The 27,567-nt window shown below is 46.1% G+C and overlaps 1 protein-coding gene across 1 annotated transcript; it reads right to left on the minus strand.

The window, feature by feature from the left end:
- Positions 1 to 415: 415 nt before the first annotated feature.
- arid4a (AT-rich interactive domain 4A) lies at positions 416 to 26,712 on the minus strand. Its single transcript, XM_008277104.1, has 25 exons — positions 26,662 to 26,712; positions 25,624 to 25,674; positions 19,615 to 19,725; positions 16,770 to 16,835; positions 15,154 to 15,244; positions 12,592 to 12,671; positions 12,417 to 12,514; positions 11,583 to 11,715; positions 10,238 to 10,317; positions 9,342 to 9,418; positions 9,060 to 9,244; positions 8,899 to 8,971; positions 7,890 to 7,984; positions 7,552 to 7,649; positions 6,614 to 6,851; positions 6,260 to 6,474; positions 5,484 to 5,645; positions 5,323 to 5,404; positions 5,026 to 5,236; positions 4,319 to 4,381; positions 2,710 to 4,236; positions 2,524 to 2,628; positions 1,701 to 1,850; positions 1,040 to 1,186; positions 416 to 919 (listed from the first exon to the last, which is right to left on the minus strand). The coding sequence occupies exons 2-25, from the start codon at positions 25,627 to 25,629 to the stop codon at positions 816 to 818; spliced, it is 4,197 nt and encodes a 1,398-aa protein (XP_008275326.1). The 5' UTR covers positions 25,630 to 25,674; positions 26,662 to 26,712; the 3' UTR covers positions 416 to 815.
- Between the last annotated feature and the right edge of the window lie 855 nt (positions 26,713 to 27,567).

Below are 27,567 nucleotides of genomic sequence, written 5' to 3' on the forward strand. Positions count from 1 at the left end.
TTATCGACTCGTGTAGAGTAGGATGATCCAATAAGAGTGAGATTTAACGAGTCACAACTGTGAGTCAGTAAATAATAATAATAACTGCGAATAAATAAATCAAAATGAGCCGACAGCTGTTTTAGAGTTAAAACTGAAACTGTGCCGTCGCTGGTAGATCTTTGACATTTGGCGGATGTGTCTGTTTTCGTGGCAGCTCTGGTCCTCCGTACGAACCAAACACGTATAAAAAATAAAACGTTTGCAATAAATAGTGACGGAGCTGCAGCTGAGCTATCTGACACAAAAACTAAATCTGTTTCTTTCCCGCTGTGACGCCACAAACTTTTTGGATTTTTTTGTTTTGTTTTTACCAAAATAAAAGCTCTGATTCCGTATAAAAAGACCAAAAACTTTCACAGCTGGAAGTCAGGAAACTTGTTTTTTTTTGTTTTTTTTGTTTTTTTTAAATTGGAGCGAAGAAACAAAAAGTGAAAATAAAAATGTGCATATCGACGCCCTCCAACACTTTATGGAGAGAAGAGGAGTTCTGCGGCTGGACAGACGGCGAGCTCGTTTTTTGCTCCTCAAACAGGAAGTCAGTCCGTCGACAAGGGGGCGGGGCTTCGGTCAACGCCCCCTCCCCTCCCCCTCCTCTGTGCGGCATTTCCCATCAGCCGCTGCGTTGGGCGAAGCTCGTGGCTGCAAACTGCGGGGAGCTTGTTTGTTTTTTTTTTAACCCATCGTGCCCTCGGAGTCGGCAGAGAGGGGCGGAGTCTGTGTCTGGAGGGGGCGGGGCTGAGCAGGAGGTAGGCGGAGTCTCTGTGGGCGTGTCATCACCTGCACTCCACCGCCACAGTGTTCTGCGTGGGCGACGCCGAGGACGGACTCATGCCGGTGTCCGAAGAGCCCGAAGACGTGGACGCCGTCGTGTTGGACACTGAGACGGAGGAAACAATAAGTCACGATTAAAACCAGAGTCTGGATCAACAGGAAGTCCGTTACTACTGCAGGAATCAGAACCAGGTGTGACGGTTCAGCCTGACAAGCAGCTTCCTACCTTCTCTCTCCTTCTTCTTTAGTCTCTTCCTGCGTCTGTCGATGGACGCCACCTCCGACTTGAGCGTCATGTAGTACTTCCTGATCTCCTGCAGCTTCTCCTGCAGGAAGGAGATCCTCTCTGTGCTCGACATGCTGTCCAGCTCGTCTGAGGAAGAACACCCCAGTTAGTTCTCTTCATCGTTAAAATCAAACAGTTTGTGCTGCGACGGATTAAAACTGAACGTCGGCACATCGACAGACAGACGGAAGCTAACATCCTCACCGTCAGACATCAGCAAATGTCTGATGAGGTGGAGATGAAACGAGCTGCTGGCCAGCGTCAGCCTGCTCATTCACATGACTTTACTGCTCTGAGCGGGACGGTTTGGTGACATGCACTTAAAACCCCCAACTTGTTAGAATTTACTGGAATAAATCCGCAAAACTAGAAATCGTTTCACAAAAAAAATTTGAAAATTTGAAGTTCATAATACTCAGAAAGAAGAACTCTGACGATGGACGAAACGTTAAAACTGGAACATTTAAAACAGAAAGTAAGATTTAAGGTGGAATTAACTGTAAACCTACAAAAACTTGGTAAGAAACACGTATTTTTTGTGGAATAAGCCTTTAAAACCAAACAGACGGATGCAGAGGACGGGAGGTGAAATGCGAGTTACCGAGCTGGAAGGTCCACTTGTAGGTCCTCTGAGGAGACGGGAAGCTCTGCTTGTCTTTGCTGTGAGACGACGGAGATGAAAGTCCGGGACAGCGAGACTTCTGGGACTTCAGGGATAGACGGGACTGATCCTCGCTGTCGCTGCTGTGGCCTGATGGAGGGAGAAGGACCGTTAACAGGACCGAGTTCTGAATGAAGCTCAACCAACACAACCAGCTGGACTCAGCACCAGTCCTCAGGTTCTGGATGATTTACCGTAATGTCCGGACTATAAGCCACGACTTTCTTCACATGCTTTGAACGCTGCGGCTTAAACAATGACATGGCTAATTTATGGATTTTTTACGACTTTTACGACTTTGTCTCAAGACCAAAGTGACGCTGAGAGCGACAACGACAGATCGATCAGTGACTTTTCCTGGTAGGCTGCTGGAGTTTTATTTCCTTAACCAGCTGTGTTACAGGCGCTGTTCAGAAAAAAGTATCTACGGTACGTATCTGTGTATGTTACCGCTACGTAATTAATTAAAGGTTAAAACATCTTTCTGTGTAAATATCTCATGTTCCAACGTGGACACCTGCAGCTTAGAGACCAGTGCAGCCTGTATATGTACACACCTGGTTTTCTGTTTAAAGTTAGTGGGTGGCGCTTATATTCAGGTGCCTCAATAGTCTGGAATTTACGGTAATTAATTTTGTTAATTTTGTTGTTTCGTTGTGGATGTTTTGTGTCAGTGTGATTTTCTGTTATTCTGCATCTTTAAACACATTCCACCGATCATCTACCTGTGATATCATGTGACCTGTCAGTGACATCATCTCACCTGCTCCGTTCTTCTCCACCTTCCCCGGCGTGTTCAGTCGTTTCTGGTTGCGTTTCTGTTTCTTGGCTGACGGACTCGAGTTACAGTCCGTCACTCTCTTCTGACCTGTGGGTCAAAGGTGAGGCGTTAATCACATGACACGGACGAACCAATCAGGCTGCGGCGTTCATCTCCGTGTGTTCTTACCTCGATCTTTGCTCTCCTGCAGCGACAACAGCGAGGTGGAGGACGAGGAGGCATCGAACCCGGGGCTGGAGTCGCCCTCAGGCTCCGCCCTCATCGCTCCTTGCTCCTCCTCGCTTTTGGCCAGGTGGAGCTCTTCAGGGCAGGGGGCGGAGCTTGGAGCGGCAGCAGGGAAGAAGGGGCGGACCTGAGGCTGGGGGAGGTGGGGGGAGGGGAGGGCGGCGTGGAGAAGGTGAGGCAGCGGGGGCGGAGCCTGCTGCTCCCGCATCATCAGGAGGAGGTGCTCCGAGGAGACGGGCTTCTCCTTCTCGTCGGGGTCGTCCAGGTCGACCTCGTGACAGACAAGCGCCTCAGGGCCCATCGGCGGCTCCAGCTCCTCAGCGGGGGCGGGGCCTGGAGCCTCGGGGGCGGGGGGAGGCGTCCCAGCATGCACCTCAGGCTCCTTCATGGCCCCGCCCACCAGACGCTCCTCTGACGCCTCCTCAGCGGGGCGGGGCCAATCCTCCGCCTTCGTCATCACCTCACTACGCCTCTCGGAGCGCAGCGGCGAGGGGAGGGTTTTGGGGGACGCTCCGGCAGCCATCTTGGGTGTGGCAGCGGGGGTTTTGGGGGAGGCTGCGTCCTCTTGCTTCCTGTCGGGGCGGGGCTTCTTCTCAGGAGCTCGCTGCTCTGCCGCCTTACGTTTGATGGCAACACTCCTGTCCTCGGGCGACCCCTCGCCGTTGTCCTCGCCGTCCTCCTCCTCGGTGGCTGAGTCGGTGTCGGAGTCGGCGGCGGGAGAGTCGGGTCGCAGGCGCTGCGAGGGGAGGCAGTGCAGCACCACCATCGGCTCATCCTGCCTCTTCAGGACGTTGCGAGGAGGCGACGACAGTGCGGTGGTCTGGGAGGGGCTGGCGGCAGGGCTGCAGAGGGGGATTCTGGGAGGAGTCTCGGCGCCGCTCTCCCTGAGGTTGGCCCGGCGACCTTTGACTCTGGGAGAGGACAGGGGGGGGGAGCGGTCGTCTTCCTCGGCGGTGGGCGGCGGTCTCTCAGGAGTTTTGCTAAGGGCGTCAGGCTGCGGCAGTGGCGGCGGCGTCCTGCTGGGAGACGCCTCAGCGGGCACTTCCTGTCCAGGAGACATCTTGTTTTTGTCCTGGATGGGTGTCGTCTTGGTAACTGGAGACATTTTGGTCTCCAGGTGAGCCGGCGACTCGGCGGCACCTCCGACAGGCTCCTCCCCCTTCTCCTCCTCCTCCTCCTTCTCTGGTTGGCTCGGGACTTTCTCAGGAGGTATGCTGGGACTCGGAGCTACAACGACGGCAGCTGGCGGCTGTGCTGTTGTTGCCATGGTGACTGTGTTGCTAGGAGAAGCTGCGACATCAGCAAGCTCACCCGTCTCCTCCTCCTCCTCGTCCTCATCCTCATCTTCCTCCTCTGGCTCCTCCTCCTCTGCCGGGCAGGGCGGAGCTTCAGCTCTTCCTCGCCAAGGTGACGGCTTTTTATCAGGCGGATCTTCTGATTCGCTGTCATCTGACGAGTTCCCAGAATCCTCTGCAGGACGAGAGAGGAGTTATTGATTATTGGTAACAACAGGTAAGTTACTGATCAGTGAATTGATGGGTGCTGTTCTCACCGTTGGAGGCTCGGTCCGAGTCGTACATGCCGGACGTCCTCCTGGTTCTCCTGCGAGGAGTGTCTGCAGAGAGACGACACGTCAGGACGCCGTTCTAACATCGACTCTCGTCTTTATGATGTGATGATATGTTCTTTGTCATTTGGAACCTAAACTAAAATATTTTGGCTCAAATTTTTAAGAACTTCATAAGTTTCAAACCTGGGAGTTTGTATTTCAATCTCAGAAGAACCTGTGAGTCCGTTTGAAGGAGTGAACATCTCCAGTAATAACACTTGCTGAGGACAGAAAAGTTTCCAGCAAATAAAAATGACTTCAGCAGAGGACACGTGGTTCATTACTGGAGATCTTGAACCCTTAAAACGGCTTCACAGGTTATTTTGGGGGTTAAAACAAATTCCAGGTCTGGAAACATACAATTCTCAAAATTCAGCCAAAACATTTATGTTCAAGGTTTTATATTTTATTCAAAGGTTTTCACAGGTCAGACGTGTTATAAATATTAAACAGAGAATTTCTTATGTTTGAATAAAACATGAAATTCTTAGAATTTAGCTGAAATGTTGTATAGAATTAAGTTTTGTCCCAAATCAACACATTTATAAAGACGAGCTAAAGTGAACCCTTTTAAAACTCCAATTAAAAACGATGCCTGAATCAACCAATCAGCAGCCTTGTCTGTTCTGAGCATGCTCAGTGTCTCTTACTGTCTCCGTTGGCCATGTTGGGCGTCGTCTCCGTCCTGCTGCTCTTCCCGTTGGACCGTCTTTCGCTGCTCGGTGTTTTGGAGACGCTGCGTCCGGCGGCGCTGGTCGGCGTGGTTCTGATCGGAGGTCGTCCTCGCTTCGCTCCTGTCGGCTTCGGCGCCGCCACCATCGCTGCCGGCTTGTCTTCGTCCTTCTCCGGCTCGTCCTTGTTCTGTCGGTGAACAGATCAGTTACATCATGCGGTTTGGGTGGTGATGTCATTGAACTAGTCCCGCACCCTGAGCGTCAGCATCTCACCTTCATCTTCCTCCGCTGCCTCTTCTTGGTTCCCTTCTCTGCCGGCCAGATGATGCGGTCGGCCTTCACCCACTCGTCGTACCTGCCATCAGAAACACCTGTCAGGTCAAAGCAGCGGCGGCCTGCAGGCCGGTAGAAGCGTCACCTGGGCACCGCCTCACCTGACGTTCCAGCCGTAGTAGTGGACCAGGTAGAACTGCTCCCCGTTGTCCACGTCGGTCTTCTTGATGTGAGCCTCGTAGATCTTCTGAGTCTTTCCTCGGCCGTACTTCACCCGAACCTTCGTCCCTGTCACAGAGTCTCCATCCTCGTCTTCGTCAGTCCTGAAACACAAACAGTTCAACCTGTCAGCTGCAGCGTCGACGGCGAGATGAGACGGTGGAGGAAAAGTTCTGGGCTCAGACTAATGATCAGTTTAATTTACATTAAAAACCTCTTTAACAAACATTTAATTTAAAGAATTCTTTATTTTTATTTTACAAACTAATCCTGAAACATTGCAGACAACAATTTTGCCATTTTTTCAAAAAGGTTATTTTCCAATTTTATTACTTAATTTTAAAATACTACTTTTAAACTTTCTATTGATTTAATGCAGAAATATGTTTATGGCATTTTGCTAATTAAAAAAAAGGACATCTTTGTATTCATGAAGTACTATGTCCTTTGTTTTATAACTTCCTGTTACAGTTTGTCATCGTTCTGCCTGTTTAAGTGCAAAACGTCCACCTGTCTGAGAAATAGTTTTTGCTCTTTTATGAAATCATTACACAAGTTAATTGATAATTTTATTTTAATACCTTAATGTGTCTGTGTGTCTGTGTTTTTTTTTAAAATGATGTCACAGTCTTATTTTAATTTTGTAATTTTGTCTTAAATATTTAGACACATACTGTAGTCGATGTGCTGTTTTTAATATTGTGTCCTGGTTTCTCACCTGTCTCCTCTCCTCCTCTCGCCGTCGTCCTCGTCATCTTCATCGTCCTCCTCGTCCTCGTCTTCGTCGGAGCCTTTCTCGGAGTCGTCCATCCTCCTGTTGCTGCGTCTCCTCACCTCCCTCTGCTGCTCCTCGCTGTTCTCTCCTCTCTTCTCTGGTCTGGACGGAGCTTCTCTCTCCACCTTCACCCGACTCCCAACGCACCTCCTCCTCCCCTGAGACACGACGTGGATTAAACAGTCAGTTATTGTGTTGCATCACAGAAACACAACGTAAACACAACGTAAACACAACGTAAACACAATGTAAACACAACGTAAACACAATGTAAACAAAACGTAAACAGCTGCTCACCCTCGGGGACGACTGCATCTCCTTCACTTCCTCCTTCTCGCTTTCGCTCTCCGACTCAGTCTCCTCCCTGTTTTCATCAACAGGCTCCGCCTTCACTTGCGGCGTGGGGGTCTCCTTAGGCTCCGCCCCTGCTGGCTTCTGATTGGCTGGCGGGGCAGGGGGGCGGGGGTTGTTGTGATGGATGGTTCTGAAGGTGATGGAGGCAGAGCGGCAGTACTCTTCGAATCCGTAAAGGTACCTGAAGACACGTGTCAGAGAAGCTTTAAACCGTCTGATGACAGTTTCATTATTGGTTAGAGAAACGTTTCTGTTTTTTTTCCGCACGTTTCTCTGCAGCATGAAGTCCTGCAGCTCTTTGGAAACAGAACAACATGAAGGAGGGGAGTTCAAATGATAAAAACTAGGGAAAAAAAGCTGAATTTATTAGATTTTTTTCATGTTTATCTCACAACACATCTTTCCAAGTGTCCACAGGTTATAACAACACTGGAAACAAACGGTGCGCTGCTCTAAATATTTTACTTATATTTTCATTTTGCTTTCATACTCGTTTCCTCTCCGCTCTGGAAACACCGCCGGCAGTTCAGACAAAAACTTTGATTACAGTCGAGTCGGTGAGAGGTTTCTAATGTGCCGTCTAGAATGAAGTGACCTGGATTAAATCTCATCGTTTTAAGTTGGCACATCACAGACGAGGAGTTTAAGGACGATCGGAAACTTCTGAAAACGTTTTTTGGATTTTTTATTCATACTTTCCTTTTTAATAACGTATGATGTTCAAGGAGATTGCTGCTGGAAAAGTGTTCGAAAGACTAAAAGAAAAACTTTGTCCTCCGACTTCAACTGATTCTCGCCTAAACAGAAACTCCTCTGAAGCGACAGTTCCACTCAAAGGTTCCTAAAACATGCAGCAGCCAACTCCTTCCTGGCTCTCTTACTTTTTGTAGGCCGTCTTGACGTTGTAGGATGCAGCAGAGTTGAGGACGGGGATCCCCAGGTCCATGTAGACCTGCTTCCACACGGTGCCGGACTCGATCTGAAACACAAAACCAGAACGTCGGTCAATGAAGCTCAACAGGCTGCAGAACCGTGGATTATGTTCTGCGTTAATAATCCGTCGTTTGGTCTTAAAATGTGAGGAAATGGTGAAAAATGTCCACAATGAAGAAGCTGCAATCACAGAATTAGACTGTTTTATAATGAAACTGAGCCAACCGATGAATCGTCAGCATCACGTGACTCTCGGACCAGAGGATGTCAGTGAAGGGCTTCTCACCTTGTGGCAGCCTCCCAGGTGATAAACCAGCCTGAAGAGCTTGAACAGGTTCAGATCTTTGTAGCCCAACACTGGAGGCTTGTTGATGGGAGTCCCTGAAACCAGACACACAGTGAGAACAAACTGTCACGCAGCAACAGCTGGACAGCGTCCAACACCCACACTGATGTTCTATAGAGTACGTCAGGAACACATTCACTGTGTCAGACGGAGTGTGCCAAGAAAGATGGGTTCTGCAGTTTGTAGCCAGAAAGCGTTTCTTGTCGTTCTGACCCAAAGTCCTCTGCGCAGTTACGTAACGGTGTCTCGCAACATTACAGTGAAGTAGTTTGTCCTTGAGCACATTCTGCATGAGACAGTTCGTACTCAGTGAGGGCAGCTGCAGTGAAAGTAAAGTGAACAAATATGCGATATGGAACAAAGCCTGTGATAAAAACTGTTGGTGGACAAACGTGTTCATGATGAAAACGTGACTAAAAGCTGAGCTGAAGCTTGAGCACGCATAGGGATTTTTTTTTTAACTGATCAATATTGGCACAAGCCTGAGTCAACGATTTTCTTAATAAATACAGGATTAAACAGAAAGAGGCTCCACCTGGTGGAACAACCAGGTACTACAGCTGGTCTATGATACATTACTGACATGTACAGGTTTTCTCCATCTGTTGGAGCCTCAGAACATCCTAAACCCTGACTCTACATGTACCCTGTGACTCTACATGTACCCTGTGACTCTACATCTGCCCTCCGACTCCACATCTGCCCTCCGACTCCACATCTGCCCTCCGACTCCACATCTGCCCTCCGACTCTACATCTGCCCTCCGACTCTACATCTGCCCTCCGACTCTGTATCTACCTCCTGATTCTACATCTACCCTCTAACTCTACATCTACCCCCTGATTCTACATCTACCCCCTGATTCTACATCTACCCTCCAACTCTACATCTGCCCTCTAACTCTGCACAAACACCTGATTGAGGGTAAAACTGGTTAGTTGGGCCTCACCTCTGTCCTCCATGAACTTGTAGAGCTGCTGTAGGAAGTGGTCCCTCTCCTCGGGGTCCAGCTCCTCCTCCGGCTGGACGGACAAACAGACCAACAGGACAGCACGATTAGATCGAGGCTCAAACAAACCTGTTCTGTTTGTCGGTGAATTGAAATCTCACCTCCTCCTTTATGTGCTTCTTCTTCTTCTTCTCCTCGTCGTCGTCCTCCTCCTCGTCCTCGCTCTCCTTCTCCTCTTCGTCGTCCTCGTCTTCACTGGAGGATGAGTCCAGGATCTGACTCATGTCCATCTTCCAAACCTCTGAGACCTCTCTGCTCCTCAGGAACATCTGGGCTGCTTCCAGACCTGCAGGAGGAAAACAGAAGTTATGATGATGCAGAAGAAGGAAGCGCCGGTCGGTCAGTCGGCGTCCCGGTGCATTGTGGGAGTCGTAGTGTCTCACCTCTCCTGTTGGAGAAGTCGGACTTGGTGAGGCTGAGGGAGTTGACGGTGTGGACATGTCTCCTTGCCACCGTGTAACTGAAAGATCAAAGAAGAGGACAAAGGTGAGAAGGAAACCGGTCAGAAATCAATCAGTGTGTTTTCATGGACACAAGTGTTCTGATCAGGGCTTAAAGCATCCAGTTCAAATGTTAATGGATAAAATTAACTGATATTTGAATGGAGTTTGGTGCAAATTTAGATTCATTGCTCTGGAAAGAAAATGCATTAATATTTTTCACTTGCATTCATCAACATGAACTGATGTCAAATGGTCAAATATTTGAATGGAGTTTGGTGCAAACGTCTTTTACCTACACTGAAAAAAAAAAAAAGAGTTCATCATCTGTGTTCACCCACATGCAAACTGATGTTGAATTAGCAGATATTTGAATGGACTCTGGTGCATATTAGCTGCTTCAGGAAGAAAATACATCAACATTTATCATCAGTGTTCACCCACATGAACTGATGCTAAATTAGCAGCTATTTGAGTGGTGCTTGGTGCAAACTCACGTTAGTCAATGCAGAATAAAAATGTATAAACATTTCTTATCAGTGTTCACCTGCATGCACGCTAATGTTAAATTAGCAGATGTGTGAATGAGATTGGGTGGAAACTTCTATTAGCGACTGCAGACAGAAAACTGAATTCAGCATCTGCGTTCACCTACACACAAACGGATGTTAAATGAGCAAATATTTGAGTGAGATTTGGTGCATATTAGCTGCTCCAAAAATGAAAGTACATCAGCGATATTTGAATGGAGTTTGGTCACTCAGCGTAACCCGACACTGATATTTATCCCATATCCGTGGAAACACACTCAATAACAACAATAACCAAAGTGAACTCACAACTTGCCGTCGCCGAACGACCTGACCAGACACTGGTCCTTCTTCACCACCAGTTCGTCGTTGCAGCTGGGAGACACCACCTGCAGGACAAACACACCAGAGTGAAGCTTCATCACTTCACCTGAATCCGTCTCTCTGGTTATTCTGCTGCATTTTAAAACCTCACAGTAATGCTTCTTCGTTATGTTTTCATTTCTATTTGCTTCTCTGAGCTCACCTTTACTGTATTTTATCTACAAAAGATGCAGCAGCTGACTTTATAAACCATCCTGCAGCTCTTACGGGCAGTGATATGTTCACATCAACACATCTGGGGCTCAGTAACTCATCGTGGTTCGTCTGGACACCAAGTAAAAAAAAACTTCAAATAATAAAACCAATAATTTATGTACTTAATTCTCTGCTGCCAGCTGTTATTATGTAGTGAACTATTCAGAGTGCTGAACCAACGGCGGTTGCAAAATGGCGATTAAGAAACGTGATCACAGACGTTAGAGATCTGCAGCACTGAGGCGACTCTCAGAGTAAACGAGAAGTTGTGGAAGCTGTCTTTAGCGTGTTAAGCTACGTGACATCGCTGCTAGAAAAACAAGAAATGCTGTACATGCAACACGACAGCTGTGATTAAACAGTGTTTGTGTGTAAAAGCCACTGCACGGAAACGGATTATATCTGTGTGAGAAAACTGACAAAGCATCTAATTCACATTCTGATTTGGACTTCTTGATCTTTTCATGTGATTTCAGTGCAGCATGAATATTAAAACCGCTCATGTTGTGATATTAATTCACTGTTTGAGCCTCAGTTCATACATTCAGCAAGTGGAGGGAGCGTTCAGGAAACAGAATTCACATATTGTCTGTTTTTCTGCGGTCAGACATTAAAACAATGTGTTAAGCAGCGGTTATTTCAATCTGCTGCTTTGAAGCTAAAATCCTGATTCTTTCACGTCGTCTGACAAACTGGCCTACATCAGAGACGACGGCTGATTTTATTTACTTTCAGAGTGTCGCTGAGAGAGAAAGGCGCGACAGAAACACTGATCCAAGCTCAGAGTCAGAGCATAAATATACATTAAAGAGAAAAGGAGCCGCTTTGTCCTGATCTTCAAAATATCCTCTGTGTCTTCTAATGCGAACAAAACGTCCTCTTTGTGTTTTTCTGCAACCAAAGAACGAATATCTGCAGGACGGGAGCTGGTGACACTTCAGACCAAACATTATGAACATTTAAAGATAAAAACGTGCAGAATATCTTTCAATACATCAGCCAACAGTTCGGACGGTTCATCACCTGCAGCGCTCAGTTGTTTGTTGTGTTGGTTTTGTTTGTTGTGTTTGTTTACCAGAGCCAGGAACCAGCTGCTGGGCTCGTCCACGCTCTCGATGCTGCACACGGTCCCCAGCAGCTCGTCGTTCAGCCTCCTCCGGTCGTCCTCCTCGTCCTCGCTGGACGACGACTCGTTCTCCTCGTCGGCCCTGAAACCAGTGCAGGAAGTCAGAAAGCGAAACAGGAAGTGAAGTCCGGAGCTCAGATGAACGGCTCCGGGTTTATGCTGGTCCATAGAGAGACACTGATTCCCTCCTGGAGACGCTAACTTTCAGGTTTGTGCTTCTGTAGGGTCATAACTCTGGTTCTAGATGAGTCAGGTTCATCTGAATAATTAATACAACTGATCCTAGTTGTATTTTTAGAATTGTTATTATTTGTATTTTTCACGGCACTGGAACTGGAAGAACAGCCTTTTCTTAATTCAAATATAAAAGAAATGACAATAAATGAATCTTGAATCTTTACCTTTATGTCGCTTTTGTTTCAATCCTTAATATTTTAATTATTCGGACCAAAATCTGACGCCGTGGGGTCTCAACGTCGACATTTAAACTGGTCAGGTGAGTTCATAACATCACACATTTTTGCTTCAAATGTGCTTTTTCAATAAACGTGACTTGTGACATAAAGTCAGTTTTACAAAAATAAAACCTCAGACGCACTAAAATTCACCTCATCAGTGTCTTCACCTCCACATTTAATCTGCTCCACTGAGTTCACAACCTTATTTTTCTAAGAAGCTGTATTGTTTTGTTGCTATAAATGAGCTCTATAATAGTTATTCGACAGTGTAACATAAAGGCGGTTTTAACTAAAAGCTGTGAAACGTAAAGCCAGAAGGACTCACACAGCCTGAGACGAGCGCCGTCCTCCGCGGTTCGACTTCTTGCCGATGACCGGAGTCCCGAAGTGCTCTGGGTTCGTTAGCGGCAGCTGGTCCAACGTCTGCAGCAGAACAGCAGGATGAGGAACCAGTTGGATGTTTAAGTCTTTAATAATAAAACCACGGAGTCGCGACTCACCTCGCTCTCTGCAAAGTGTCGCTCTCCCTTCAGACACAGAGACGTCCGGCGGAGGGTCTTCTCGTCTCCGTCGTCGAACACTGAAACAGATCAGACACTTTTACTTCTGAGTGAACTTTAAACCTCGAGGCTCCTTAGAGTCCAGTCTGAGAGGACCGACCCGGTTTCTTGTGTTTTTATCTGTCGTGATGCAAACAGGAGCTTCAGAAAACTCAACCGACCTCCTTCTGGAAATAATTCTCGTGTTATTGAAGCTGTCAGAGGAGGATTTGTGTGGCGTGGATTTCTGTTTCCGTCACCAGAAACGCTTCATTCTGCAGCCGATCTTCTCAAAACAGTTTTTTGTACATCTCTGACTCGCTTTGTGACGGTAAAGACCAACACAGCAGAGCGTACCTTTGGCTGATTCAGACTCATGGTATTTAGCAGTGAGGCTCCAGCGGTCACTGAACACATGACAGACCTTCTGCAGATCGATTATTCAGGCTTTTTCCGGCTCAGACTGAGTCTTTGGAGGCAACTTCGCTTGACAGTGAACAAATTAAGTCATGATCAGTAAAGGCGACGTGTCTCTGAGGCTGCATTTGATAAAAATGTCTTCATTTTCCTGTAATTTCTGATCATTTGATAAACAGAAATTATGATGAAGATATGAAACCGATGGCTCGATGTAGGAGAAACTCAGGTGTTTAGGTTGTCCACTGTGGGCCACCGTAGTAACAGACTGGACAAATATCATCTCTCTGTCAATATAAAGGGTCAGTTTAAAACACAATTCTCACGTTTGTATGCCGACGAAGACATAATCAGTGCTGCTGCTGAAAGCAATAAAGTACAAACGTTTAAACTTCTGAGATTTTTACCTTCCAAGTGAAAGATTTTCAGCTTTCAAACTGCTCAAAAATACACTAATTTGTCTCTAAAGGCAAATAACTGGCATTAAAATGTTAATATCTAACTCATGAGCTTTCACGTTTGTGATTTGAGCCTACACTGAGGTAAACGGACAGTCGAGCTCTCGTTTACTGCAAAAAATACAGATAAAGACTTTCTTCTGAGCTGCTCAAGCTTCAACTGGAACTAAAAATACCAGATCAGGACTGAAGCGCGCTCATGTTCTGCTGCGGACGCCACTTATGTCAGGATGCAGGAGGTTTTCCCGTTTGAATTCATTTTGATATTTAATCTAGAAGACTGTGGATCTGTCAGAGAGTCGACGCTGTTCATGAACTTTAACAACTTCGTTTTGATTCCTGTGATTCCGACAGCAGGTGATACAACGCCTCATCGCTGTAACCTGGCAGCGGATTGGCCAAAAGAAGCTGTGACATCATCAGCTCGTACACCGTTTCTCAGCATCATCACTCCTCCCCGACAGCCAATCAGAGCGTCACAGAAAACACCTGCTGCGTCTCATTAAAGCGTCTCTACAGCCTATTTTCAGACATGAGGAACGCGTTTGTTTATAATCAGAACTAATCAATAAAGTTTCTGCTGCTGTGTGTAAATTATTAATTAACTCAGAGGAAAAACTCCTGAACAGCTGGAGGCAACGAGAGCTTCGATCATCAGAGACTCGTGGTGGAACTTTGCCAGTTTTTCATCCTCAGGCTGCTCTGACGTGGAGGAAAAACAGCAGCAGTGTTCTAGTATGTGTGAAAATCAAATCTGCTAACTACAGATATCTAACAAAGCATGTGTAATTTCATTCTGATGAGGCAGGACACCAGTTAGAGTTTTTACAACATCATCCCAAACAGTTCAAACTTCATTTAAGACTCTAAAAAGGTCACTGTTGAACTAAGAATTAAAGATATCTTAAACTAGATATATAAAAAGTCAGAATTAAACAGCAGTCAGAGCCAAAGCAAAGTGTAGATGTCTGTGACGATAGCAGTAAAAGTGTCCTTGTAGAGATCTGAAATGTTCTGTTTAATTAATTTAACGACAGATATCTGCAGTCCAGATCCAGTCGAGGTAATTAAAGTTAAAACTGCTGTCATAGTCTGTTCTGTAACGTCGTTTTTTTCTTCCCTGCATGTCTCCTGACTTTATTTCTGGGACGTTTTGTTTTGTCCATCATTTATTTAATGTTCTAAACACTACATTACCCACAATCCTCTGGAGCGGCTGTAAATCACGAACAGAGCTTCATGTCTGCAGAACTCAAACATTAAAGTATCGTTGGTTTGTCTTCGTCTCCTGCTGATCAGATCTGTCTACCCAGAATGCACCTCTGGAGTCACAGTCAACTTTATGTGCACAAGTTTCTACTTTTAAATCACAGAAGCCGATATTTAGTGGTGAGTAAATCAAACCGGGGCAGGAAGACGTTGCTCCTCCGGTTTTACAGCTCGGCGAGGATCTCATCTCTGCTGCAGCTGCTTTTTACATTTTTATTCCGTGCGACTGAATCAGCAAATTCTGCTCACAAGTTTCTCCAGCAGCCGGGCTTCAGCGCACCGGCCAGAGAGACGCAGGAGGACGTAAATAAAACTGGAATCATGTGCTGGAGGCTGAACATGTGACCGGTGTGAGAAGGAAGTCAGCAGTCGGACTCACCCACAGTGTAGAGGCTGGCGTCGGTCAGCTTACTGATGACGGCTTCGCTGCACAGACCCTCGTTGGTCTTCACCTCCACCGTGGAGCCCACCTGGACACACGACAACAACGTCAACATTTACAGCAGCTCAGAGTCTGGCGGTCCATGTAATCATCTGGTTCTGTTCATGTCCTCTGCCAGCAGCTGGTAGCATCAGTATTATGGGATGTCTCATAGTGGTACCAGTTTAATGTCTATGACATCATTGGTACCCTGGATGTGGTTCTGGTTCTGATCAGTCACCAGAGGAAACTTTACAAAGTGCATTCTGGGTAAATTTTCCAGGCTCATATCAGCATGTGTGATGGTGGTTGGTCAGAACCAGTTCTAGACAATGGAAGGACCGTTTTACCTCCAGAACCTACCAGAACCATCTGTAGACAGGAGGACACCTGGATGGATGTAGAACTGATCTGGTGTCAGGTTCTACCAGAACCCAGATGTGTTCTTCATCAAAAAGTGCTCAAATTAGATGACAGTCGTCTAAAATTACACAAAAATGGCCCCAAACTTCTCAGACTTTTACAGTTGTCTAGAATTATTCAAAAACTGCTGAAAATGACTCGAAAATATTCATAATGACTCAAATAATTATTCAGAATTACATGAAAGTCGTCCTCAATTACTCCATATTTATCCAGTGTTTTAGTCTTTAGACGTCGACTCCTGGATGGACGTAAAACTGATTGAGTTTTATTTTTATCAGAACTCAAATGTGTTTTTCATCCATTAAAAATAGTTAAAAATAACGTTAAAGTCATCCAGATTTACACAATAATTGTCCCAAATGACTCAGATCGTTTAAAATGACATAAAAATTGTCCAAAATACTAGAAAACTGTCAAAAATGTCCGATATTAGTTGAAAAACTGTTCAAAATGACGTGAAACTTGTTCAAAACAATTACACACAAATGATCCAAAATTACTCAAATTCGTCCAAAGGTCCAGTGTTCAGACTGTGACTCCTGGATGGATGTAGAACTGATCTGGTGTCAGGTTCTAGCAGAACCCAGATGTGTTCTTCCTCCTAAATGTCATGTGTCTATCTGCTGTACTGATGAAGTTCTGAGGCTCAGAAATGATGGAAAAAAGCTAAATCACAGTCTGAAGGTGAAGGCAGCGGATTGGTCAGACAGCCAAGAGAAGGTGTGACATCACGTGACATCATCAGCTCGTTAAGCGAAACCGTTTCTCAGCATCATCACTCCTCTCCAACGGCCAATCAGAGCGGCTCTGCAGTGTTTTTGTTGCTGCTCAAACTGTGATACATCCCATAATACTGCTGCTTACAGCTGGTTGTAGAGAAGCACAGAGTCATGTGTCGTTAAGAGGCTCAGAATTAATAAAACGGTTTCATTAAATAAACTTGTGCAGAAACAATCAGCTGATTGTGAGGTCGGTTGTTTTTATGTAATGAACCAGACTGATGATACAAGAACACATTTGTTCCTCTAACAACTCATTTTGGTCCCTCAGGATATGAACCCAGCCGTGATTTAAAGGGAAAGTTCAGAGTTGTTTCACCATCAGAACCCTGATTCTCTGAAAACATGACGTTACGATGAGCATCTCACCCTCAGAGGTCCCTTGACCTGGTCGTCCTGCACCACCTGGGACGTGCTTTCCCCTTTCAGAGTCACCTGAAGACAGAAACAGGAACACAGTTAGAACAGAACAGACAGGATCGGAGGTGGACAGTCAGACGTCCTGAACCTGGAACCTGAAGGCCCAGGACGAACACGATCAGCTGGTTCGGTCTGAACAGCAGCTGCGGTTTCTGCTGCAAAAAGCACGAGGAAGACGGTGGGAAGCGAACACAGCAGCGTGTTTGTGCTGATTGTGGGTCTGATCGATAACTCTGTCAATTCACAGCTCCAGCCACAGACCACCACATCTTCACATTCTGTTGCTCAAACCTGCAAACTTCAGCAAGTTTATCTCAGAAATGAAGATTTATTAAGTCCAGCGGGACAGTTTGGTTAACTGGTGGTGACACGAATCCAGCAACGTCCAAAAATACACATCAGACCTTTTCTTAAATCCACACAGAATAAAGTCTACCAGCAGCTTCACGTCATGGTGGATCTGCACAGGCAGCAGAGATGGACGGATGGATGGAAGACCATTTAAATCAGTTTGAATCACGTCTCAGAGATGAAGACAAAACTCTGACAAATGTCCACGATGACGTGAGAAACTAGCGCTGAAACTCAGAACTACCGTAATGTCTGGACTATAAGCCGCTACTTTTTTCACACGCTTTGAACGCTGCGGCTTAAACAACGATGCGGCTAATTTATGGATTTTTACGAATTCGTCTCGAGACCAAAGTGACGCTGAGAGCGACGACAACAGAGAGACTGAGGAAGTGTTCACCTCCTGAAGGCAGAACAACAGACGTGTTCCCAATAAAGTGGTCGCTGAGTTTAAACACCTGAGAAAGTCCCTCCTCCAGGTAACCAACTCGTGAGCCTCCTTCATTAGCAGCAGTGTCACGAATCGTTCTGTAACCTGGCAGCGGATTGGTCAGACAGCCAAGAGAAGCTGTGACATCATCAGCTCGTTAAGCGAAACCGTTTCTCAGCATCACCACTCCTCCCCGACAGCCAATCAGAGCAGCTCTGCAGTGTTCTCATTTCTGTGCTACATCCCATAATACCGCTGCTGAAAGGTGGTCCAGCTGTAGATAAACCGTCAGTCAGTAGAGCAACGCCTCAGGAACGTCTGCAGCGTTTAACCGGCACCAAACTGTCTCCACCAACGACTCCCTCTAATTTACTGTATTTACTATTTATTATCTGACACTGACGGACCTGTAAGTTTTAAATTGTTCTTTTCTTGTGTTCCTGTTCAGGGACAACAGCTGCAAGGTAACCATTAGCCGTTAGCTAACCGCGGTGCTCCAGAGCTCAGGATCGACGGCACAGACGAGGTTAAGACTCGTCCTTTCCTGCTGCCGAGGACAGAAACACAGACTTCCTGTTGCGTTAACTGGATCTGAAACACTGCAGAGACGTGATCAGATGTCTCCACCTGGACACACCTGGTCTGAACTTGACCTCCAGGTCAGGAGAAGATCTGCACATTTTGAGGCTCCAAATAACTAATTTATCAAAGAGAAGCTCTGATTCGTGCTGGAGGAACATGTTTTGGATCAAAACGCTGCCTCTGAAGAGAATGTTGTAAAACCCTGAAACCTGCAGGTGAGTTTGAAATGTGTGTTATAAAAATCACCAATATGACACCATCTATCAGCCAGGAACGATCCAATCAGAACCAAGGATCTAAGTTTGAACATTTTAATGCTCCTTGACCAAATGTCATGTCAACATGTGTGGCTCCATCTGAACATTTAACCAAATCTGAGCTTAAAATTGTGACATTTTATCAAAACTTGGCAAAATTAAACCGTTACTGGTACGAACTGGATCCTATAAAAAAGTAAAAATTCTCCGCTGCTCTGCAGAACCATGAAGCCGTCAGTGACTTGGCGTCGTCATGTGACAAAAACAAGAAATAAAACTGAGCTGAACTGCAGGAAGTGTTTCCACAGAGCAGAAATGAACAACGTCAGTAACATCTGCAGCGTGTTGAGCCATCAGCTATGTCTCAGCGTCGGTCACATCTGTGGACATGTTGTTTTATTTTTGTGAATTAAATGATAACTTGTTAAAAGACGTCCATGGTTCTGACTGAAGACATCTCTGAGTTCCTCCTTCATGTGGTTCTGGTTCCACAGAGCGACAGGACTTCATGTTGCAGTCACAGTGAGTCAAACTGTGACTAAACCAAGGACCAGTCAACCCAAAACTAAATGAGCTGTCGTCGTTATTCAGCCAGAGAAAAACTAAAATACCTGAGGATGGTGTGAGAAAGCTCATGTTTCAGTGTCAAACGGGCCGACCGCAAGTCATTTTCGTTGCATTTTTAGTTTTTTGTCAAGTTCTGGGGGTTAAAAGGGAGTTAAGTCTTATTTGGGGGCGCCGCTATAGCTCACCTGGTTGAGCTACAGTCAGTGACACATCAGTCGTGGGTTCCAGTCCCGCTCATGACTCTTTGCTGCAGCTCCTCACCCCACTTTCCTATCTCTCTCTCTCTCTCTCTATCTGTCCTATCTAATAAAGCCAAAGAAGGCCAAAAAATATCTTTTAAAAAATAGAAGGAAATAAAAATCTTATGTGGAGCCTAAAATCTCTCAGACACTTCTCTCGGTTGTATCCTACAGATGCCTCCGTATCAACTTTGAGTCATTTTTGTTGCATTTTTACTTTTTCTGTCAACTTCCATCGAGCTCAGACAGTTTAAAGAGAACGCCATGCAGGTGTGTGCGCCTGTGAGTTGTGTGTGCGCCTGTGAGTTGTGTGTGTGTCTGTGAGTTGTGCGTCTCCAGATGTTTGCGGCTGGCTGTGCTCGGCTCACCTTGACCTTCACCATGCGCTTAACAGTCTTGATCTTGGCCTCGCAGAAGGCTCCTCTGTACTTGGCGCTGACATCCGTCCCCACCGTCAGGTAGGCAGGCTCGTCTGCTGCCTGAAACACAGACACACACACACGTCAGAACACACACACACGGCCTCCCAGCATGCACTGCGGCCCCTCTGAAGTCTGGCTCCATCCAGACTCACGAGGCTGCTGAGGCGGTTCTACGGCGCTGCTTTAATCGGAGCAGAGCCTCGTTCAGAGAAGAGGGTGAACACTGAGAACAACCGGCGTCGGGTTTTATAGAAGCGAACATCTGCAGAGCGTCACACCTGCACAGCTGGATCGGACTCACATCTGGACCTCCACACAAGACACACTGAGCCGTGAAGGTCCGCTTAAAGCTCCTCGTAGAAATAATAAATGGATCCGATGACCGGCATTCATCACTCATTTTGTTTAACTGACTCCTAACAAGCTAATTAATTAAAGGTAGAACTTGATTAATCCAGAATAAAAGTCTTGTGCCAGATGTTGCTCAGAAAACAAAACTACAGAACATGAGAATAAAAGCACAGCAGAAACATTCAAAATAAGTTGAAATAAAAGCAGAACAGAAAACGAAGCAGTTTAATCCTGGCAACGATTCTGAGGTCGTAACATCAAACACGATAATGAAATATTGTGGTTAAAACACGAATATTTAAAGGTATATATCAAACACTTTAGTCCCTCTGTTGCCTCAGTAACGTCCACGGTAGATTCTGATTGGCTGCTACTGATGGCCTGTAACCAATCAACACAGAGGGATAAACGTTCTAAATGCTTCATTAAACGTTAATCAGCACTTCAAGTTTTGTGCTGCAGTTGGTGTTTTTGTTGTTGATAGTCGCCGTTTTAAATAAACTTTTTACTGAGTCACATTCAAGTGATCCACGTTTTACTGAAAAAGTTTATTTCCAAATCAGATTTTTTTTTTTGTATTTTGTCCTGTCAAACATCATCAACCTGCTGCAGTGAGGTGCATTTTTTAAGAGTGACAAAGTTTTGCTTTACCAAAGTCGCAGTAAAAAAAAAAAAAAAACAACCTTCAGGCTGAATCAGATTCTGACGATGGTGTGAACAAACTGAAGACGTGAGGAGAGACGCAGGTAAAGGTGTTATGAACTTTGTTTGGTCCTTTCAGAGCGTCGCCACATGACTGAGCTCCTTTTGCATTCGTATTTACTGACATTCTGTTTGTCTGCAGAAATCACTGATGAGCACCAATACTTGAGATAAACCTCGTTTCTAACTTTCTCTCTGGAATCACTTCCAGTCTGAATCCAAATCAGAAAGAGAGATAACGGATGAATACTGGGAGTAAATGAGAACTTCACTTCAGTGACAGAAACTCTGAACGTCGTCGTAACGCTGCGACGTGATGAATAATTAAAACCCTGAACTGACTTCTGAAGTCACCAATAAACGTTTAATTACAGAAACTCGTTGTCTTCAGCTGCTCCGTGACTGAAGCTGAAACAAAACCGTCGCGTGAACATTTTAAATGAATCTTTATCGAAGCGCCGCTTCAGGTTTCACTTCAGCTTCTCGTCTGTGTTGGTTTCAGTTTCAGTCGGACTGAGAGGAATGAAGGTGAAGATGTTTGATCTGCGCTTCCTCCTTCCTCCTGCTCACGCCCTATTAGAGCCTCAGGACTCCTGTCATTTACATTTTTAACAGCTCCTCCTTTATCCTCTTTAGAAACAGATGCTCAGAGCTGTTGGTTGATCTGAATCAACTCTGCTCAGGTTGAAACCCCGACAGCCGTCAAACTGACCCACAGGCAGACGACGTTTTTACAACCAGGGCGGTGGAGGCTTAAAAAGCAGCGAGCCGACTCAAGACGTCGCCTAGAAACCGAAGATTTGACAGCAAAAAGGAGCTTCATGGATTATGTTTTAGAGAGAATGACGTGAAAAATGTTAAAATATGCAGCAGAGTCTGGAATGTCTGAACACTCGCTTCTTCTCTGGACGAACGGACACGTCCAGGTGACGGACGGCTTCGTGTTCATCGTGTGCTGATACTGAATAGAGCAGGAAAACGGTTCATTTTATCAGCAGGAACTAGAAAATATGTGCCGACGACCGACGCTGAAGGAAAGTTTCTAGAACGCCTGTAAGCAGCTGCAGCGCCGACATGTTCACAAGATATGACAACCGACAAAAATCCTCCTGCAGCGACGTTTAAATCTGATTGGTCCGTTTCTGCCTCGTCAGCAGCCTGTAGGGACGAATCCTGAACTGAAAGGTTTTAGATGAATCTGGATTTTCACAAAGTTCTTCTCAAAGCAGAGCGATGAAGACAAAACACGATTCAGTGAGTAAAAATCCAAACTGTGCTCAAAACAGTCTGAGAGAACCAAAGAGAGCTGAGCAGCAGCTCCATCAGCTGACCCGAGCTTCTCCTCGATCATCAACCTTAAAGGCTTCTTTGGTTTTCAGTGGAACCAAGAACAGTTCTGCCTGAAGACTGACCTGAACTGAAGTCAGTTTTCTCAGCTTCAACCTGGAGACTGCTGGGATCAACGTATTAACATTTACTAACAGATTTTTCCATTTACAGACAAATCTGAGTCTTATGGATCAAATCGGTGTAATATTTACACTTTATCAGTATTTTATGAGAGAATCAGTGTGATGCTGTTGAATGTGAACACTGTGAACTGATGTATATTTTGGGTTTATTTTTATCTTTCTCAACGTTTCCTCGTTGCTGCTGTAACAGAACTCAGATGATAAATGTGTGTCTCTGCATTTAGTTCAAACTGATGGACGAAAAGTGGAGTTTCAACTCATCGCAGCTCAACGTGCAGATTAAAGTGAACTAGTCTGTGTTTGATCCGTCTGTGGTTCTGGTTCTGGATCAGGTCTGGTTAAACTGATTCAACCTGCTGCTCGTACCAGCTGGTTCTGTTGGTTCAGGACTCACTCAGGCTCATCAGCTGCTGGTTTATTTCTCTGGTTGAAGACTATTTCGGTCCAGCATCTCCTCCGACTCGGTGAGATTGAATCCACATCAGCAGCAGATTTAACGACATGCAGATAAACTAAACCGTCACTCTCTGATTACAGCTTCTGATCAATACTCGTTTACTCGGCAGCAGAAACGAGACTTTCCGGGCGACTCCGTTGACTGTAAATGTGACTCTTTTCTGTGTGAATAAAGCTGGAAGGAACATCTGAAGCATCGCTCCAACAGCTCGACGGAGCAGCACGAGGCTTTCGCACTAAACGTCAAATAAATTAAAACAGAGGAACTCGTCACACACGTATTTATAAGAAAGTTATGTAACGGAGGAATGAATCCATCATAGAGTCTGATCGAGGTCCAGAATGAATGTCTTCTGCTAGTTAGAAAGTCTGCAGGAGTCTTTTAGCCACCAGTTGTGAATACGAAGCAGAATACGAAGCTAAAACCAGCAGCAGCTGCTCGTGGAGTTTAAATTTATCACAGCATCGAAAAAGAGAAAACGACCAAATAATCCTGAGATAAACAACCGACTGGAACTATTCAATTATTCACCAATAAAAACAGTCTAAATTCTGTCATTTCAGCTTCTTAGATGTGAATATTTTCTGCTTTCTTTCCTCCTCTGTGACAGTAAACTGAACATCTCTGTGTTGTGGAGGCAATAAATTAATTTCCACCATTTTCTGACACTTTAGAAACTGAACAACTACTTGATGAATGCAGACAATCATCAGTCGCAGCTTGGACGGGTACAAACACGACCGCCGTCACAGAAACACGGAGCACAAATGAGCTTCTCGCCTGGTTTGTGTTCAGACATCTAACAGACGTGATGTGAACCCTGAAGCTCCATCAACACTGGTCCAGTTTAAAACATCTTGTCAGGCGTCCCTACAGCTCACCTGGTTGAGCTGGCGACCCATGTTCAGGGCTACAGTCCCTGATGCAGCGGTCATGGGTTCGAATCCCACTCATGACCCTTTGCTGCAGGTCCTTCCCCCACTTCCCCGTCTCTCTCTCTCTCTCTGTCTTATCTAATAAAGCCAAAACAATATCTTTGGAAAAAAAAACACCTCCTGTCATGTTTGGCTCTAATGTGGACCACTGTCAGGATGTTAATCAGGATTTTATTGACCCTCTAAGGGAAGCTGCTGCCGTCCTGTTTACGTGTCACAAAACACACTAAAAGCACTATTTTTAAAATATATACTCGATTTTTAAAATGTAATGATGAAACAGTCACGTTGGGAAACTCTGCCGACGCTGGTCCGGCTCCAGAGCTGCATGTTTGTGTTCTGGTCGGACCAGACGGATCTCAGCGTTGCTACGTTCAGTCTGGAACAAAACAAACCAACAGCTTTGGCGCTCAGACACATCAGACATATTTAATGAATTACGGGAGTCACTGGACCTGTTGTTTCTGCTGCTGCTTTTAGTCGTCACCAGTTCTGTTCTGACTGTTTTGTAGAACTAAGGAGCGACTTCCTGCTTCCTGTTTACACCTGAGTGACCGGCTACCTGGACGCTCACAGGACAGAGACTTCAAACAGGAGGGTCAGAGTGAGGCTCAGAAATTCAGGTGGACAAACAACAACCCACAGAACCACGGCTGGTTCTGATCCGGCTGTGTGTCGTCCTATTAAAGTGCGTTTGTTTTAGTTTGTGTAGAATCTTTTTTGTTCGTTTCATCTGTTCTGAGCGTCTCAACGAACCTGTAAAGTCCATAAAGTTCATTCTGACCGCGACGTGTCTCGATGTTAGATCAGAGACGGTTTTCAGATTAACACCACGTGTTCCAATAAACGGTCTAAACTGAACTGATGTTTCGGATTCTTCTGATGCGTTTGTTCAGTAAAAGCCGAGTATTTCTGATGTTTCTACATTTTAGTAACGATAATCATGCGCCTGCTCTTTTCCTCAAACACACTTAATTCACACAAACGAGAGATATTTTAATTAACAACTCTAACAGACTTCGGTTTACAGCTGCGGAGGTGGACGTTCACCATCACAAACGAGAAGAATTAACATTTGTAGAAACAGCTGGATGATTGTGATCATTCAATAAGGCTGCACGACACCGGGAGGAAACGGACACCGTGACTATCTTGGTTTCTGCAGACCTGAAGAACTGTGTTTGGAAGGAAGTAATGGCTCTTAAACCATCAGGGCCTTTTTGCAGGGCAGCAAATCTGCACAGAAAATGTAAAATCATTTCATAAAAGCTGTTTGGGACCTTTCTCAGACGCCCAGGATGGTGTTTAGCTTTGGATGACATTCACATCTCTTGCTGCTGATTTAAACGCCCAAACTAACAGTTCACTAACATGGAGGCAACAACTGCTGACAGAGAGACGGTTTTTTCTTTTCTGTAGCCAAAATATTTTTATACAGCCGACGAGTTTTGAGATTTCTTCTGCTAAATCTTCCTCCTCAGTGTTTCTCTGATCATTCTGCTGTAAACACGTGGAGCCTGAACATTTAGAAAACTCTACATTTTAAATAAAGTTTCAGGAAAACTCTGAAGCCTAAAATTACAGTAAATTATGTTCTATTTAAGCGACTTCTCTTATAGATCAGTTGCGGGAAAATTAGGCTTTTGTATCATAAAGTTGTAGCCTGATGTTTTTGAGGTTATTTTTCTCCCTTGAGCTGATCTTCAGGTTGACTTCTGGATAGAATTTTGTGGATTAAATGGTAGAACCTTCATATTTGATGTGAGAGGATTTGGAGCAGCACGTGTTGGTTATTTATGCTGCAATACAGGACAAATATCAGAATCAATACGTGTTTCTAACTCTACTTGTGGACCTGCTCTCCTTCCCTGACTGACACCAGAGTGGAACCTGACCAGCTGGGCCCAGGTGAGTCCAGATGAGCCCGGATGAGCCCAGGTGCACTGGGAGGGCACCAGTCTGAGCCCCGGAGCCCAGCTGGATGTGTGAGCGCTCAGAGTCCGCCGGGAACATGATGTGTCGCAGGTCAAACACTCACCTTCATCTCTCCGGTTATTTGAGGGAGTCCAGCGCGAAAGACTTCAGATCTCTGAAAGACACAGACAGGCGGAGAAACGGGGTTAAAGTTGGCAGCGGCTCAGAGGACAGACAGCGGGCAGAGAGTCAAACTGTCCCGGGTTCTGGGATCATGCTAAGCTAACCAACTAGCCGCTGACTTGTGTTAGCTCAGGCATTCTTTTCTGGCTCGGTGCAGCCCCCTCCCTCCTCCTCCTCCTCCTCCTCCTTGCCCGGATCGGATCAAATATGTGGCACAAACACCAACTCAGCTAACACCGTGTTCCGCTACCGAGCCACCGGGGCCGCGGGAGGACCGTCGGCGGGGCGGTGAGGGGCTCGGGGCGGCCGCGGATGAGGTGAAGTGGCGCGGCCAGAGAAGGAGCGTTCCTTCCCGCTCCGCTCCCAGCTCCACTGTCGCCATCACAGCTCGCCATGTCAGCTAGCTCGGCTAACTTTACCGACACCCCCCCGGCCGAAACCGCCTGCTACCCACCCGCTGCCGGGGAACCGAGGGGGGTCTCCGCTACATAACCGAGCCCGAACAAAGTCCACACAGCGGGGAGAACCGAGCGGGCGTCACTCCGCTCTCCGCTCCGGAGCTAAATTTAGCTAGTTGGCTAACTAGCGACTCAACTAGCTAGTTTGTGGATCACACGGCGATTTAAACCGTCAGTTAGCGGCGGGGCAGCTTCGACCAGCGGCCACACGAGCTGCCCGGTCGGTTCCGAGGACCGGCTAAGTTTGATTCCGCCGAACCAGAACCGGTGACATTCGACGGAACGAGAAGCGCCGCGGATTTATTTATTTAATAAGCGGCTCTTCCACAAAGGCGCAGGAGATTCACATTTCTTCACTGCAAAAACAAGCCGACTGCCATTCAATTCAGCGCGGCCACCAGCGGGGAGCTCCCGGCCTCTCCGCTGACCTCCGGGCGGCTCCCTGCCCCCGGGCCCGCCAACCCTTTTACCTGTTCAAAGTTTTAGCTCGGTTCGGACACATTATGGAGGTTTATACTCACATTCTCGGCCGCGGCTGCTTCCCCTCTCGCTCGGGCTGCGAAGCGAACAACAAGCTGTTGAGCCCCGAGCTGTGTTTCCCGACACGCGATTGGCTGCGCTGACAGCGGTAGTTGCAGCACAGAAATCTGATTGGTGGAGCGATTCCTCCATTCCAATAGGACGTAGCTCTTCCGGCGTCACTATTGGCCTATACGAACGGCGCGCCACGAGGGAAATGACGGCGACGACTGGCTAGCTGTCCAATCAGAAGCGAGATCTAAAGAAAAAAGCTACACCGGTGATCGCGATTGGTCACATGATATTCGTTCCCAACAGCGGCGCTTCACGATTGGCTGAGCGGGCTTCCTTGTCTGTGGGAAGCCCCGCCTCGATACGTGCTGGAAACCCGTAAACCAAACTCCATTCAAAAATCCTCAGAGTTAATTCTACGTTGTTTATCGACGAAACTACACGACTGGTGGAAAATAACTGAACACATTTATTCATTTCTGAGATATTTATTCACAACGAATTTATTCATTTATAAAAACTCTAACAATCACACATTATAGCCTGGTTTCTTACTGCTTTACACCGAACAGAAACAGCCGGAAAGAGCGGTTTACTAACGCACTAAAGTTGAACTTTTATTCATATACGAGATGCTTGTTGCATGACATGTGTGCCGAAATTAAGAACAGTTGTCGTGCTTTTAACATCAGTGTTTATTTTCGCTCTACTGCGTCAATAAGTCACATATGACCGCTGCAAACGTTAAATGGCCACTTTTTTAAAGGCAGTTTGGCGGTGCGGTTTCCATATGTGCGACAACGTCACGTATCTGTGACTGTGGGGAAGCAGGCTCCAAAACAAACCGCTCCACCACGTCTTTTACCGCCCGACGGTCGGTGAGCGAACCGGGGCGG

This window comes from Stegastes partitus, unplaced genomic scaffold, assembly GCF_000690725.1.
Source record: "Stegastes partitus isolate 25-593 unplaced genomic scaffold, Stegastes_partitus-1.0.2 Scaffold89, whole genome shotgun sequence".
NCBI lineage: Eukaryota > Metazoa > Chordata > Actinopteri > Pomacentridae > Stegastes > Stegastes partitus.